The sequence below is a fragment of the Oncorhynchus gorbuscha genome, unplaced genomic scaffold (assembly GCF_021184085.1).
Source record: "Oncorhynchus gorbuscha isolate QuinsamMale2020 ecotype Even-year unplaced genomic scaffold, OgorEven_v1.0 Un_scaffold_639, whole genome shotgun sequence".
Lineage (NCBI taxonomy): Eukaryota > Metazoa > Chordata > Actinopteri > Salmoniformes > Salmonidae > Oncorhynchus > Oncorhynchus gorbuscha.
In genome coordinates this window covers 372,208-389,054 of record NW_025745748.1, presented here as the reverse complement: position 1 = coordinate 389,054, position 16,847 = coordinate 372,208, and the positions used below count along the sequence as shown (strand labels likewise).

General features: G+C 45.0%; 1 protein-coding gene across 1 annotated transcript in view; it reads left to right on the top strand.

Annotated features, from left to right (window-relative positions):
* Positions 1-16,847, top strand: part of LOC124019610 (adipocyte plasma membrane-associated protein-like) — a 42,565-nt gene that overhangs the window by 7,002 nt on the left and 18,716 nt on the right. Inside the window, exons 4-8 of the mRNA XM_046334997.1 lie at positions 2,555-2,676; positions 4,136-4,234; positions 8,890-9,042; positions 16,412-16,527; positions 16,596-16,756. Coding sequence (XP_046190953.1) covers positions 2,555-2,676; positions 4,136-4,234; positions 8,890-9,042; positions 16,412-16,527; positions 16,596-16,756 — 651 coding nt within the window. The remainder of the gene's footprint in view (positions 1-2,554; positions 2,677-4,135; positions 4,235-8,889; positions 9,043-16,411; positions 16,528-16,595; positions 16,757-16,847) is intronic.

The window sequence follows — 16,847 nt, the reverse complement described above, 5'->3', positions numbered from 1 at the left end:
TACCACCTGTATATAGCCTCATTACTAACCTGTACCCCCACACATTGACTCGGTACAGGTACCACCTTTATATAGCCTCATTACTAACCTGTACCCCCACACATTGACTCGGTACAGGTACCTCCTGTATATAGCCTCATTACTAACCTGTACCCCCACACATTGACTCGGTACAGGTACCACCTATACAGTGCCTTGCGAAAGTATTCGGCCCCCTTGAACTTTGCGACCTTTTGCCACATTTCAGGCTTCAAACATAAAGATATAAAACTGTATTTTTTTTGTGAAGAATCAACAACAAGTGGGACACAATTATGAAGTGGAACGACATTTATTGGATATTTCACACTTTTTTAACAAATCAAAAACTGAAAAATTGGGCGTGCAAAATTATTCAGCCCCCTTAAGTTAATACTTTGTAGCGCCACCTTTTGCTGCGATTACAGCTGTAAGTCGCTTGGGGTATGTCTCTATTAGTTTTGCACATCGAGAGACTGACATTTTTTCCCATTCCTCCTTGCAAAACAGCTCGAGCTCAGTGAGGTTGGATGGAGAGCATTTGTGAACAGCAGTTTTCAGTTCTTTCCACAGATTCTCGATTGGATTCAGGTCTGGACTTTGACTTGGCCATTTTAACACCTGGATATGTTTATTTTTGAACCATTCCATTGTAGATTTTGCTTTATGTTTTGGATCATTGTCTTGTTGGAAGACAAATCTCCGTCCCAGTCTCAGGTCTTTTGCAGACTCCATCAGGTTTTCTTCCAGAATGGTCCTGTATTTGGCTCCATCCATCTTCCCATCAATTTTAACCATCTTCCCTGTCCCTGCTGAAGAAAAGCAGGCCCGAACCATGATGCTGCCACCACCATGTTTGACAGTGGGGATGGTATATTCAGGGTGATGAGCTTTGTTGCTTTTACGCCAAACATAACGTTTTGCATTGTTGCCAAAAAATTCAATTTTGGTTTCATCTGACCAGAGCACCTTCTTCCACATGTTTGGTGTGTCTCCCAGGTGGCTTGTGGCAAACTTTAAACAACACTTTTTATGGATATCTTTAAGAAATGGCTTTCTTCTTGCCACTCTTCCATAAAGGCCAGATTGGTGCAATATACGACTGATTGTTGTCCTATGGACAGAGTCTCCCACCTCAGCTGTAGATCTCTGCAGTTCATCCAGAGTGATCATGGGCCTCTTGGCTGCATCTCTGATCAGTCTTCTCCTTGTATGAGCTGAAAGTTTAGAGGGACGGCCAGGTCTTGGTAGATTTGCAGTGGTCTGATACTCCTTCCATTTCAATATTATCGCTTGCACAGTGCTCCTTGGGATGTTTAAAGCTTGGGAAATCTTTTTGTATCCAAATCCGGCTTTAAACTTCTTCACAACAGTATCTCGGACCTGCCTGGTGTGTTCCTTGTTCTTCATGATGCTCTCTGCGCTTTTAACAGACCTCTGAGACTATAACAGTGCAGGTGCATTTATACGGAGACTTGATTACACACAGGTGGATTGTATTTATCATCATTAGTCATTTAGGTCAACATTGGATCATTCAGAGATCCTCACTGAACTTCTGGAGAGAGTTTGCTGCACTGAAAGTAAAGGGGCTGAATAATTTTGCACGCCCAATTTTTCAGTTTTTGATTTGTTAAAAAAGTTTGAAATATCCAATAAATGTCGTTCCACTTCATAATTGTGTCCCACTTGTTGTTGATTCTTCACAAAAAATACAGTTTTATATCTTTATGTTTGAAGCCTGAAATGTGGCAAAAGTTCGCAAAGTTCAAGGGGGCCGAATACTTTCACAAGGCACTGTATATCCACAATGGTACCACCTGTATATAGCCTCGTTATTGTTATTTTATTGTGTAGGGGGTTAAGGGTTATTGGAGTTGAAGGGTTGTGTTTTGAGACAGGTTGGTGTTATCAGAGGGAAATAGTTTAGGGGTTAAAGGTTATTGTCTGTCAGTTTAGGGGTTAAAGGTTATTGTCTGTCAGTTTAGGGGTTAAGTTTAGGTTATTGTCTGTCAGTTTAGGGGTTAAAGGTTATTGTCTGTCAGTTTAGGGGTTAAAGGTTATTGTCTGTCAGTTTAGGGGTTAAAGGTTATTGTCTGTCAGTTTAGGGGTTAAAGGTTATTGTCTGTCAGTTTAGGGGTTAAAGGTTATTGTCTGTCAGTTTAGGGGTTAAAGGTTATTGTCTGTCAGTTTAGGGGTTAAAGGTTATTGTCTGTCATTTTAGGGGTTAAAGGTTATTGTCTGTCAGTTTAGGGGTTAAAGGTTATTGTCTGTCAGTTTAGGGGTTAAAGGGTTCAAGGTTATTGTCTGTCAGTTTAGGGGGTAAAGGGTTAAAGGTTATTGTCTGTCAGATTCAAGGGACCCCCTCCGCTCCTGGAGGGCCCGCTGGCTGTCAGTTTAGGGGTTAAAGGTTATTGTCTGTCAGTTTAGGGGGTAAAGGGTTAAAGGTTATTGTCTGTCAGATTCAAGGGACCCCCTCCGCTCCTGGAGGGCCCGCTGGCTGTCAGTTTAGGGGTTAAAGGTTATTGTCTGTCAGATTCCAGGGACCCCCTCCCCTCCTGGAGGGCCCGCTGGCTGTCAACACCAGACTACAGAACGGACGCAGGCTGTTCACTGGACAACTACATGGACCAGAATCCTTCACTGCGGACCAGGAGGGTAAGAACTCCTGTCTGTTGGTCTTTCAGCATGTTTTAATTGAATCCTGTCTGTTGGTCTTTCAGCATGTTTTAATTGAATCCTGTCTGTTGGTCATTCAGCATGTTTTAATTGAATCCTGTCTGTTGGTCTTTCAGCATGTTTTAATTGAATCCTGTCTGTTGGTCTTTCAGCATGTTTTAATTGAATCCTGTCTGTTGGTCTTTCAGCATGTTTTAATTGAATCCTGTCTATTGGTCTTTCAGCATGTTTTAATTGAATCCTGTCTGTTGGTCATTCAGCATGTTTTAATTGAATCCTGTCTGTTGGTCTTTCAGCATGTTTTAATTGAATCCTGTCTGTTGGTCATTCAGCATGTTTTAATTGAATCCTGTCTGTTGGTCTTTCAGCATGTTTTAATTGAATCCTGTCTATTGGTCTTTCAGCATGTTTTAATTGAATCCTGTCTGTTGGTCATTCAGCATGTTTTAATTGAATCCTGTCTGTTGGTCTTTCAGCATGTTTTAATTGAATCCTGTCTGTTGGTCTTTCAGCATGTTTTAATTGAATCCTGTCTGTTGGTCTTTCAGCATGTTTTAATTGAATCCTGTCTGTTGGTCTTTCAGCATGTTTTAATTGAATCCTGTCTGTTGGTCATTCAGCATGTTTTAATTGAATCCTGTCTGTTGGTCATTCAGCATGTTTTAATTGAATCCTGTCTGTTGGTCTTTCAGCATGTTTTAATTGAATCCTGTCTGTTGGTCATTCAGCATGTTTTAATTGAATCCTGTCTGTTGGTCATTCAGCATGTTTTAATTGAATCCTGTCTGTTGGTCATTCAGCATGTTTTAATTGAATCCTGTCTGTTGGTCTTTCAGCATGTTTTACTTGAATCCTGTCTGTTGGTCTTTCAGCATGTTTTAATTGAATCCTGTCTGTTGGTCTTTCAGCACGTTTTAATTGAATCCTGTCTGTTGGTCTTTCAGCATGTTTTAATTGAATCCTGTCTGTTGGTCTTTCAGCACGTTTTAATTGAATCCTGTCTGTTGGTCTTTCAGCATGTTTTAATTGAATCCTGTCTGTTGGTCATTCAGCATGTTTTAATTGAATCCTGTCTGTTGGTCTTTCAGCATGTTTTAATTGAATCCTGTCTGTTGGTCTTTCAGCATGTTTTAATTGAATCCTGTCTGTTGGTCTTTCAGCATGTTTTAATTGAATCCTGTCTGTTGGTCATTCAGCATGTTTTAATTGAATCCTGTCTGTTGGTCTTTCAGCATGTTTTAATTGAATCCTGTCTGTTGGTCTTTCAGCATGTTTTAATTGAATCCTGTCTGTTGGTCATTCAGCATGTTTTAATTGAATCCTGTCTGTTGGTCTTTCATCCGCCTCCTCAGTGTTTATATGACCTTTGACTGGAAATACCTTTTTAGAACTCTGTGGCCCGTCTGACCCCTGACCTCTAACCTCTGGTGTCTCCTAGGTAACGTGTACACAGGGACGCTGGATGGGAAGCTGTGGAGGATCAATCAGGAGACTCTAACCCTCATCACCCACATGGGGCAGGACTTACAGGAGTGTGGTCAGTAACTAACTAACTAACTAACTAACTAACTAACTAACTAACTAACTAACTAACTAACCCTAACTCATCACCCACATGGGGCAGGACTTACAGGAGTGTGGTCAGTAACTAACTAACTAACTAACTCTAACTAACTAACTACCCAACCCTAACTAACTAACCAACCCTAACGCTAACTAACCCTAACGCATCACCCACATGGGACAGGACTTACAGGAGTGTGGTCACTAACTAACTAACTAACTAACTAACTAACTCTAACGCTAACTAACTACCCAACCCTAACTAACTAACCAACCCTAACGCTAACTAACCCTAACGCATCACCCACATGGGACAGGACTTACAGGAGTGTGGTCACTAACTAACTAACTAACTAACTAACTAACTAACTAACTAACTAACTAACTAACTAACTAACTAACTAACTAACTAACTAACTAACTAACCCTAACTCATCACCCACATGGGACAGGACTTACAGGAGTGTGGTCACTAACTAACTAACTAACTAACTAACTAACTAACTAACCCTAACTCATCACCCACATGGGACAGGACTTACAGGAGTGTGGTCAGTAACTAACTAACTAACTAACTAACTAACTAACTAACTCTAACGCTAACTAACTACCCAACCCTAACTAACTAACCAACCCTAACGCTAACTAACCCTAACGCATCACCCACATGGGACAGGACTTACAGGAGTGTGGTCACTAACTAACTAACTAACTAACTAACTAACTAACTAACTAACTAACTAACTAACTAACTAACCCTAACTCATCACCCACATGGGACAGGACTTACAGGAGTGTGGTCACTAACTAACAAATTAAATAACTAACTAACTAACTAACTAACCCTAACTCATCACCCACATGGGACAGGACTTACAGGAGTGTGGTCAGTAACTAACTAACTAACTAACTAACTAACTAACTAACTAACTAACTAACTAACTAACTAACTAACTAACTCATCACCCACATGGGGCAGGACTTACAGGAGTGTGGTCACTAACTAACTAACTAACTAACTAACTAACTAACTAACTAACTAACTAACTAACTAACTAACTAACCCTAACTCATCACCCACATGGGGCAGGACTTACAGGAGTGTGGTCAGTAACTAACTAACCAACTAACTAACTAACTAACTAACTAACTAACTAACTAACTAACCCTAACTCATCACCCACATGGGGCAGAACTTACAGGAGTGTGGTCAGTAACTAACTAACCCTAACGCTAACTAACTACCCAACCCTAACGCTAACTAACCCTAACGCATCACCCACATGGGACAGGACTTACAGGAGTGTGGTCAGTAACTAACTAACCAACCAACCCTAATGCTAACTAACTACCCAACCCTAACGCTAACTAACCCTAACGCTAACTAACTACCCAACACTAACTAACCAACCCTAACGCTAACTAACCCTAACGCATCACCCACATGGGACAGGACTTACAGGAGTGTGGTCAGTAACTAACTAACTAACCAACCAACCCTAACGCTAACTAACTACCCAACCCTAACGCTAACTAACCCTAACGCATCACCCACATGGGACAGGACTTACAGGAGTGGAAGGGAAGTGTTTCGCTGTGGGAACGTGTTCTGTTCTGTTGATGTGGCCGGCAGCCGATTGTCTTCCTCTGAGCTCTGGCCAAAACAGACGTTTGTGTGTGTGTGGTTGTGTGTGTGTGTGTCAGGTTGTGTGTGTGTGTGTCAGGTTGTGTGTGTGTGCCAGGTTGTGTGTGTGGTTGTGTGTGGTTGTGTGTGTGTGTGCGTGTGCGTGTGCGCGTGTGCGTGTGCGTGTGCGTGTGTGTGTGTGGTTGTGTGTGTGTGTGTGTGTGTGTGTGTGTGTGTGTGTGTGTGTGTGTGTCAGGATGTGTTAGAGACGGTCTAGTAAATCTCTAGAAATCCTCTGATGTTGTTCCAGACTGGGGAGACGGAGAGACCGAAAGAGGGCAGGACAGACTGTGATGTTATCTCTGTTGGTCCTCTAGGTAGCAGGACAGACTGTGATGTTATCTCTGTTGGTCCTCTAGGTAGCAGGACAGACTGTGACATCTCTGTTGGTCCTCTAGGTAGCAGGACAGACTGTGATGTTATCTCTGTTGGTCCTCTAGGTAGCAGGACAGACTGTGATGTTATCTCTGTTGGTCCTCTAGGTAGCAGGACAGACTGTGATGTTATCTCTGTTGGTCCTCTAGGTAGCAGGACAGACTGTGATGTTATCTCTGGGTCCTCTAGGTAGCAGGACAGACTGTGATGTTATCTCTGTTGGTCCTCTAGGTAGCAGGACAGACTGTGATGTTATCTCTGTTGGTCCTCTAGGTAGCAGGACAGACTGTGATGTTATCTCTGTTGGTCCTCTAGGTAGCAGGACAGACTGTGATGTTATCTCTGTTGGTCCTCTAGGTAGCAGGACAGACTGTGATGTTATCTCTGGTCCTCTAGGTAGCAGGACAGACTGTGATGTTATCTCTGTTGGTCCTCTAGGTAGCAGGACAGACTGTGATGTTATCTCTGTTGGTCCTCTAGGTAGCAGGACAGACTGTGATGTTATCTCTGTTGGTCCTCTAGGTAGCAGGACAGACTGTGATGTTATCTCTGTTGGTCCTCTAGGTAGCAGGACAGACTGTGATGTTATCTCTGTTGGTCCTCTAGGTAGCAGGACAGACTGTGATGTTATCTCTGTTGGTCCTCTAGGTAGCAGGACAGACTGTGATGTTATCTCTGTTGGTCCTCTAGGTAGCAGGACAGACTGTGATGTTATCTCTGTTGGTCCTCTAGGTAGCAGGACAGACTGTGATGTTATCTCTGTTGGTCCTCTAGGTAGCAGGACAGACTGTGATGTTATCTCTGTTGGTCCTCTAGGTAGCAGGACAGACTGTGATGTTATCTCTGGTCCTCTAGGTAGCAGGACAGACTGTGATGTTATCTCTGTTGGTCCTCTAGGTAGCAGGACAGACTGTGATGTTATCTCTGTTGGTCCTCTAGGTAGCAGGACAGACTGTGATGTTATCTCTGGTCCTCTAGGTAGCAGGACAGACTGTGATGTTATCTCTGTTGGTCCTCTAGGTAGCAGGACAGACTGTGATGTTATCTCTGAGGTAGCAGGACAGACTGTGATGTTATCTCTGTTGGTCCTCTAGGTAGCAGGACAGACTGTGATGTTATCTCTGGTCCTCTAGGTAGCAGGACAGACTGTGATGTTATCTCTGGTCCTCTAGGTAGCAGGACAGACTGTGATGTTATCTCTGGTCCTCTAGGTAGCAGGACAGACTGTGATGTTATCTCTGTTGGTCCTCTAGGTAGCAGGACAGACTGTGATGTTATCTCTGTTGGTCCTCTAGGTAGCAGGACAGACTGTGATGTTATCTCTGTTGGTCCTCTAGGTAGCAGGACAGACTGTGATGTTATCTCTGTTGGTCTTCTAGGTAGCAGGACAGACTGTGATGTTATCTCTGTTGGTCCTCTAGGTAGCAGGACAGACTGTGATGTTATCTCTGTTGGTCCTCTAGGTAGCAGGACAGACTGTGATGTTATCTCTGTTGGTCCTCTAGGTAGCAGGACAGACTGTGATGTTATCTCTGGTCCTCTAGGTAGCAGGACAGACTGTGATGTTATCTCTGGTCCTCTAGGTAGCAGGACAGACTGTGATGTTATCTCTGTTGGTCCTCTAGGTAGCAGGACAGACTGTGATGTTATCTCTGTTGGTCCTCTAGGTAGCAGGACAGACTGTGATGTTATCTCTGGTCCTCTAGGTAGCAGGACAGACTGTGATGTTATCTCTGTTGGTCCTCTAGGTAGCAGGACAGACTGTGATGTTATCTCTGTTGGTCCTCTAGGTAGCAGGACAGACTGTGATGTTATCTCTGGTCCTCTAGGTAGCAGGACAGACTGTGATGTTATCTCTGTTGGTCCTCTAGGTAGCAGGACAGACTGTGATGTTATCTCTGTTGGTCCTCTAGGTAGCAGGACAGACTGTGATGTTATCTCTGGTCCTCTAGGTAGCAGGACAGACTGTGATGTTATCTCTGTTGGTCCTCTAGGTAGCAGGACAGACTATGATGTTATCTCTGTTGGTCCTCTAGGTAGCAGGACAGACTGTGATGTTATCTCTGTTGGTCCTCTAGGTAGCAGGACAGACTATGATGTTATCTCTGTTGGTCCTCTAGGTAGCAGGACAGACTGTGATGTTATCTCTGTTGGTCCTCTAGGTAGCAGGACAGACTATGATGTTATCTCTGGTCCTCTAGGTAGCAGGACAGACTGTGATGTTATCTCTGTTGGTCCTCTAGGTAGCAGGACAGACTGTGATGTTATCTCTGTTGGTCCTCTAGGTAGCAGGACAGACTGTGATGTTATCTCTGGTCCTCTAGGTAGCAGGACAGACTGTGATGTTATCTCTGGTCCTCTAGGTAGCAGGACAGACTATGATGTTATCTCTGTTGGTCCTCTAGGTAGCAGGACAGACTGTGATGTTATCTCTGTTGGTCCTCTAGGTAGCAGGACAGACTGTGATGTTATCTCTGGTCCTCTAGGTAGCAGGACAGACTGTGATGTTATCTCTGTTGGTCCTCTAGGTAGCGGGACAGACTGTGATGTTATCTCTGTTGGTCCTCTAGGTAGCAGGACAGACTATGAGCCGGTCTGTGGTCGTCCTCATGGTGTGCGGTTGGACAGTGGTGGTCAGCTGATCGTAGCTGACTCCTACTTTGGGCTGTTTTCTGTTGACCCCCAGACTGGACACAAGACCCTGCTACTGGACAGCAAGACAGGTAACGTCCCCTATCCCCAGACTGGACACAAGACCTTGCTACTGGACAGCAACACAGTTAACCCCTGACCCCTAACCTCCAGACTGGACACAAGACCTTGCTACTGGACAGCAACACAGTTAACCCCTGACCCCTAACCCCCAGACTGGACATCATAGTCTTCTACTGGACAGCAGACAAGGTCTGATCATTCACAGTCTAACTCCTAACCTTATCTCTGACTAGACAGCAGGTCTAACAGTGTAACCCCTAACCTTAACTCTGACTGGACAGCAGGTCTGACAGTCTAACCTTAACTCTGACTAGACAGCAGGTCTGACAGTCTAACCCCTAACCTTAACTCTGACTAGACAGCAGGTCTGACAGTCTAGCCCCTAATGTTAACTCTGACTAGACAGCAGGTCTGACAGTCTAACCTTAACTCTGACTAGACAGCAGGTCTGACAGTCTAACCTTAACTCTGACTAGACAGCAGGTCTGACAGTCTAACCTTAACTCTGACTAGACAGCAGGTCTGACAGTCTAACCTTAACTCTGACTAGACAGCAGGTCTGACAGTCTAACCCCTAACCTTAACTCTGACTAGACAGCAGGTCTGACAGTCTAACCTTAACTCTGACTGACTGGTCTACCTTAACTCTGACTGGACAGCAGGTCTGACAGTCTAACCTTAACTCTGACTGGACAGCAGGTCTGACAGTCTAACCTTAACTCTGACTGGACAGCAGGTCTGACAGTCTAACCTTAACTCTGACTAGACAGCAGGTCTGACAGTCTAACCTTAACTCTGACTCTGAGAACCCCTAACCTTAGACTAGACAGTCTGACAGTCTAACCTTAACTCTGAACCTTAACTCTGACTAGACAGCAGGTCTGACAGTCTAACCCCTAACCTTAACTCTGACTAGACAGCAGGTCTGACAGTCTAACCTTAACTCTGACTAGACAGCAGGTCTGACAGTCTAACCCCTAACCTTAACTCTGACTAGACAGCAGGTCTGACAGTCTAACCTTAACTCTGACTAGACAGGAGGTCTGACAGTCTAACCCCTAACCTAACTCTGACTAGACAGCAGGTCTGACAGTCTAACCTTAACTCTGACTGAACAGCAGGTCTGACAGTCTAACCTTAACTCTGACTAGACAGGAGGTCTGACAGTCTAACCCCTAACCTGACAGTAACTCTGACAGTCTAACCTTAACTCTGACTAGACAGGTCTGACAGTCTAACCCCTAACCTTAACTCTGACTAGACAGCAGGTCTGACAGTCTAACCTTAACTCTGACTAGACAGCAGGTCTGACAGTCTAACCTTAACTCTGACTAGACAGCAGGTCTGACAGTCTAACCTTAACTCTGACTAGACAGCAGGTCTGACAGTCTAACCCCTAACCTTAACTCTGACTAGACAGCAGGTCTGACAGTCTAACCTTAACTCTGACTGGACAGCAGGTCTGACAGTCTAACCTTAACTCTGACTAGACAGCAGGTCTGACAGTCTAACCCCTAACCTTAACTCTGACTAGACAGCAGGTCTGACAGTCTAACCTTAACTCTGACTGGACAGCAGGTCTGACAGTCTAACCTTAACTCTGACTGGACAGCAGGTCTGACAGTCTAACCTTAACTCTGACTGGACAGCAGGTCTGACAGTCTAACCTTAACTCTGACTAGACAGCAGGTCTGACAGTCTAACCTTAACTCTGACTAGACAGCAGGTCTGACAGTCTAACCCCTAACCTTAACTCTGACTAGACAGCAGGTCTGACAGTCTAACCTTAACTCTGACTAGACAGCAGGTCTGACAGTCTAACCAGCAGGTCTGACACCTTAACTCTGACTAACTCTGACTAGACAGCAGGTCTGACAGTCTAACCTTAACTCTGACTAGACAGCAGGTCTGACAGTCTAACCCCTAACCTTAACTCTGACTGGACAGCAGGTCTGACAGTCTAACCTTATCTCTGACTAGACAGCAGGTCTGACAGTGTAACCCCTAACCTTAACTCTGACTGGACAGCAGGTCTGACAGTCTAACCTTAACTCTGACTAGACAGCAGGTCTGACAGTCTAACCTTAACTCTGACTAGACAGCAGGTCTGACAGTCTAACCCCTAACCTTAACTCTGACTGAACAGCAGGTCTGACAGTCTAACCTTAACTCTGACTAGACAGGAGGTCTGACAGTCTAACCCCTAACCTTAACTCTGACTAGACAGCAGGTCTGACAGTCTAACCTTAACTCTGACTAGACAGCAGGTCTGACAGTCTAACCTTAACTCTGACTAGACAGCAGGTCTGACAGTCTAACCCCTAACCTTAACTCTGACTGGACAGCAGGTCTGACAGTCTAACCCCTAACCTTAACTCTGACTGGACAGCAGGTCTGACAGTCTAACCTTAACTCTGACTGGACAGCAGGTCTGACAGTCTAACCTTAACTCTGACTGGACAGCAGGTCTGACAGTCTAACCTTAACTCTGACTAGACAGCAGGTCTGACAGTCTAACCTTAACTCTGACTGGACAGCAGGTCTGACAGTCTAACCCCTAACCTTAACTCTGACTGGACAGCAGGTCTGACAGTCTATCCCCTAACCTTAACTCTGAATAGACAGCAGGTCTGACAGTCTAACCTTAACTCTGACTGGACAGCAGGTCTGACAGTCTAACCTTAACTCTGACTAGACAGCAGGTCTGACAGTCTAACCTTAACTCTGACTAGACAGCAGGTCTGACAGTCTAACCCCTAACCTTAACTCTGACAAGACAGCAGGTCTGACAGTCTAGCCCCTAACCTTAACTCTGACTAGACAGCAGGTCTGACAGTCTAACCTTAACTCTGACTAGACAGCAGGTCTGACAGTCTAACCTTAACTCTGACTAGACAGCAGGTCTGACAGTCTAACCCCTAACCTTAACTCTGACTGGACAGCAGGTCTGACAGTCTAACCTTATCTCTGACTAGACAGCAGGTCTGACAGTGTAACCCCTAACCTTAACTCTGACTGGACAGCAGGTCTGACAGTCTAACCTTAACTCTGACTAGACAGCAGGTCTGACAGTCTAACCTTAACTCTGACTAGACAGCAGGTCTGACAGTCTAACCCCTAACCTTAACTCTGACTGAACAGCAGGTCTGACAGTCTAACCTTAACTCTGACTAGACAGGAGGTCTGACAGTCTAACCCCTAACCTTAACTCTGACTAGACAGCAGGTCTGACAGTCTAACCTTAACTCTGACTAGACAGCAGGTCTGACAGTCTAACCTTAACTCTGACTAGACAGCAGGTCTGACAGTCTAACCCCTAACCTTAACTCTGAATAGACAGCAGGTCTGACAGTCTAACCTTAACTCTGACTGGACAGCAGGTCTGACAGTCTAACCTTAACTCTGACTGGACAGCAGGTCTGACAGTCTAACCTTAACTCTGACTAGACAGCAGGTCTGACAGTCTAACCTTAACTCTGACTGGACAGCAGGTCTGACAGTCTAACCCCTAACCTTAACTCTGACTGGACAGCAGGTCTGACAGTCTATCCCCTAACCTTAACTCTGAATAGACAGCAGGTCTGACAGTCTAACCTTAACTCTGACTGGACAGCAGGTCTGACAGTCTAACCTTAACTCTGACTAGACAGCAGGTCTGACAGTCTAACCTTAACTCTGACTAGACAGCAGGTCTGACAGTCTAACCCCTAACCTTAACTCTGACAAGACAGCAGGTCTGACAGTCTAGCCCCTAACCTTAACTCTGACTAGACAGCAGGTCTGACAGTCTAACCTTAACTCTGACTAGACAGCAGGTCTGACAGTCTAACCTTAACTCTGACTAGACAGCAGGTCTGACAGTCTAACCCCTAACCTTAACTCTGAATAGACAGCAGGTCTGACAGTCTAACCTTAACTCTGACTGGACAGCAGGTCTGACAGTCTAACCTTAACTCTGACTAGACAGCAGGTCTGACAGTCTAACCTTAACTCTGACTAGACAGCAGGTCTGACAGTCTAACCTTAACTCTGACTGGACAGCAGGTCTGACAGTCTAACCCCTAACCTTAACTCTGACTGGACAGCAGGTCTGACAGTCTAACCCCTAACCTTAACTCTGACTGGACAGCAGGTCTGACAGTCTAACCTTAACTCTGACTGGACAGCAGGTCTAACAGTCTAACCTTAACTCTGACTAGACAGCAGGTCTGACAGTCTAACCTTAACTCTGACTAGACAGCAGGTCTGACAGTCTAACCCCTAACCTTAACTCTGACTGGACAGCAGGTCTGACAGTCTAACCCCTAACTTTAACTCTGACTGGACAGCAGGTCTGACAGTCTAACCCCTAACCTTAACTCTGACTGGACAGCAGGTCTGACAGTCTAACCCCTAACCTTATCTCTGACTAGACAGCAGGTCTGACAGTCTAACCCCTAACCTTAACTCTGAATAGACAGCAGGTCTGACAGTCTAACCTTAACTCTGACTAGACAGCAGTTCTGACAGTCTAACCTTAACTCTGACTAGACAGCAGGTCTGACAGTCTAACCTTAACTCTGACTGGACAGCAGGTCTGACAGTCTAACCCCTAACCTTAACTCTGACAAGACAGCAGGTCTGACAGTCTAGCCCCTAACCTTAACTCTGACTAGACAGCAGGTCTGACAGTCTAACCTTAACTCTGACTAGACAGCAGGTCTGACAGTCTAACCTTAACTCTGACTAGACAGCAGGTCTGACAGTCTAACCCCTAACCTTAACTCTGACTGGACAGCAGGTCTGACAGTCTAACCTTATCTCTGACTAGACAGCAGGTCTGACAGTGTAACCCCTAACCTTAACTCTGACTGGACAGCAGGTCTGACAGTCTAACCTTAACTCTGACTAGACAGCAGGTCTGACAGTCTAACCTTAACTCTGACTAGACAGCAGGTCTGACAGTCTAACCCCTAACCTTAACTCTGACTGAACAGCAGGTCTGACAGTCTAACCTTAACTCTGACTAGACAGGAGGTCTGACAGTCTAACCCCTAACCTTAACTCTGACTAGACAGCAGGTCTGACAGTCTAACCTTAACTCTGACTAGACAGCAGGTCTGACAGTCTAACCTTAACTCTGACTAGACAGCAGGTCTGACAGTCTAACCCCTAACCTTAACTCTGAATAGACAGCAGGTCTGACAGTCTAACCTTAACTCTGACTGGACAGCAGGTCTGACAGTCTAACCTTAACTCTGACTGGACAGCAGGTCTGACAGTCTAACCTTAACTCTGACTAGACAGCAGGTCTGACAGTCTAACCTTAACTCTGACTGGACAGCAGGTCTGACAGTCTAACCCCTAACCTTAACTCTGACTGGACAGCAGGTCTGACAGTCTATCCCCTAACCTTAACTCTGAATAGACAGCAGGTCTGACAGTCTAACCTTAACTCTGACTGGACAGCAGGTCTGACAGTCTAACCTTAACTCTGACTAGACAGCAGGTCTGACAGTCTAACCTTAACTCTGACTAGACAGCAGGTCTGACAGTCTAACCCCTAACCTTAACTCTGACAAGACAGCAGGTCTGACAGTCTAGCCCCTAACCTTAACTCTGACTAGACAGCAGGTCTGACAGTCTAACCTTAACTCTGACTAGACAGCAGGTCTGACAGTCTAACCTTAACTCTGACTAGACAGCAGGTCTGACAGTCTAACCCCTAACCTTAACTCTGAATAGACAGCAGGTCTGACAGTCTAACCTTAACTCTGACTGGACAGCAGGTCTGACAGTCTAACCTTAACTCTGACTAGACAGCAGGTCTGACAGTCTAACCTTAACTCTGACTAGACAGCAGGTCTGACAGTCTAACCTTAACTCTGACTGGACAGCAGGTCTGACAGTCTAACCCCTAACCTTAACTCTGACTGGACAGCAGGTCTGACAGTCTAACCCCTAACCTTAACTCTGACTGGACAGCAGGTCTGACAGTCTAACCCCTAACCTTAACTCTGACTGGACAGCAGGTCTGACAGTCTAACCTTAACTCTGACTGGACAGCAGGTCTAACAGTCTAACCTTAACTCTGACTAGACAGCAGGTCTGACAGTCTAACCTTAACTCTGACTAGACAGCAGGTCTGACAGTCTAACCCCTAACCTTAACTCTGACTGGACAGCAGGTCTGACAGTCTAACCCCTAACTTTAACTCTGACTGGACAGCAGGTCTGACAGTCTAACCCCTAACCTTAACTCTGACTGGACAGCAGGTCTGACAGTCTAACCCCTAACCTTATCTCTGACTAGACAGCAGGTCTGACAGTCTAACCCCTAACCTTAACTCTGAATAGACAGCAGGTCTGACAGTCTAACCTTAACTCTGACTAGACAGCAGTTCTGACAGTCTAACCTTAACTCTGACTAGACAGCAGTTCTGACAGTCTAACCTTAACTCTGACTGGACAGCAGGTCTGACAGTCTAACCTTAACTCTGACTGGACAGCAGGTCTGACAGTCTAACCCCTAACCTTATCTCTGACTGGACAGCAGATCTGACAGTCTAACCCCTAACCTTATCTCTGACTGGACAGCAGGTCTGACAGTCTAACCTTAACTAGCATCATATCTAAGAAGACTCAAGGCTGTAATCTCTGACAAAGGTGCTTCAACAAAGTACTGAATAAAGGGTCTGAATACTTATGTAAATGTGATATTTCCATATTTTATTCGTAGTAAATTATCAAAAATGTTTTTGCTTTGTCATAATGGAGTATTGTGATGTCATTATGGGTTATTGTGATGTCATTATGGGTTATTGTGGTGTCATTATGGGGTATTGTGATGTCATTATGGGGTATTGTGATGTCATTATGGGGTATTGTGATGTCATTATGGGGTATTGTGATGTCATTATGGGGTATTGTGATGTCATTATGGGGTATTGTGATGTCATTATGGGTTATTGTGATGTCATTATGGGGTATTGTGATGTCATTGTGGGGTATTATGATGTCATTATGGGGTATTGTGATGTCATTATGGGGTATTGTGATGTCATTATGGGGTATTGTGATGTCATTATGGGGTATTGTGATGTCATTATGGGGTATTGTGATGTCATTATGGGTTATTGTGATGTCATTATGGGTTATTGTGATGTCATTATGGGGTATTGTGATGTCATTGTGGGGTATTATGATGTCATTATGGGGTATTATGATGTCATTATGGGGTATTGTGATGTCATTATGGGGTATTGTGTGTTGATTGAGTGGATTTAAAAAATATATATATATTTTATAATAAGGCTATAAAGCAACAAAATGTGGTAAAAGTCAGGCTTGTGAGGCTAATGTCCATCCAGTTAATAAATGTAATATCTTTGTGCTCTAGGAGCTGACGGGGTTCCGTTTGCGTTCCTGAACGGCTTGGAGATCTCCTCTCAGACTGGGATCATTTACTTTACGGACTCCTCCTCTCGCTGGGGACGACGACACGTCAAACTAGAGGTCTGTCGCTCCCTACAAATCACCCTTCTTCTTTATACGCTCTATAACCCCTGACCTCTAACGTCTAGGTGATAGAGACCAACGCTCTGGGTCGTCTCCTGACCTTTGACCCCGTGTCAGGGCGTGTGGGTGTCCTACTGGATGGTCTCTACATGCCCAATGGCATCGCCCTGTCACCTGACGAGAGCTTCCTGCTGCTGGCCGAGACCAGCATCGGGTGTATCCTCAGGTACACACACACACACCAACGGAGGACAGTGTTTTCCATACTAACTGTCCTTCCTGTGTTTTTCCTTTTGACATGTAAATATCATTGTGTT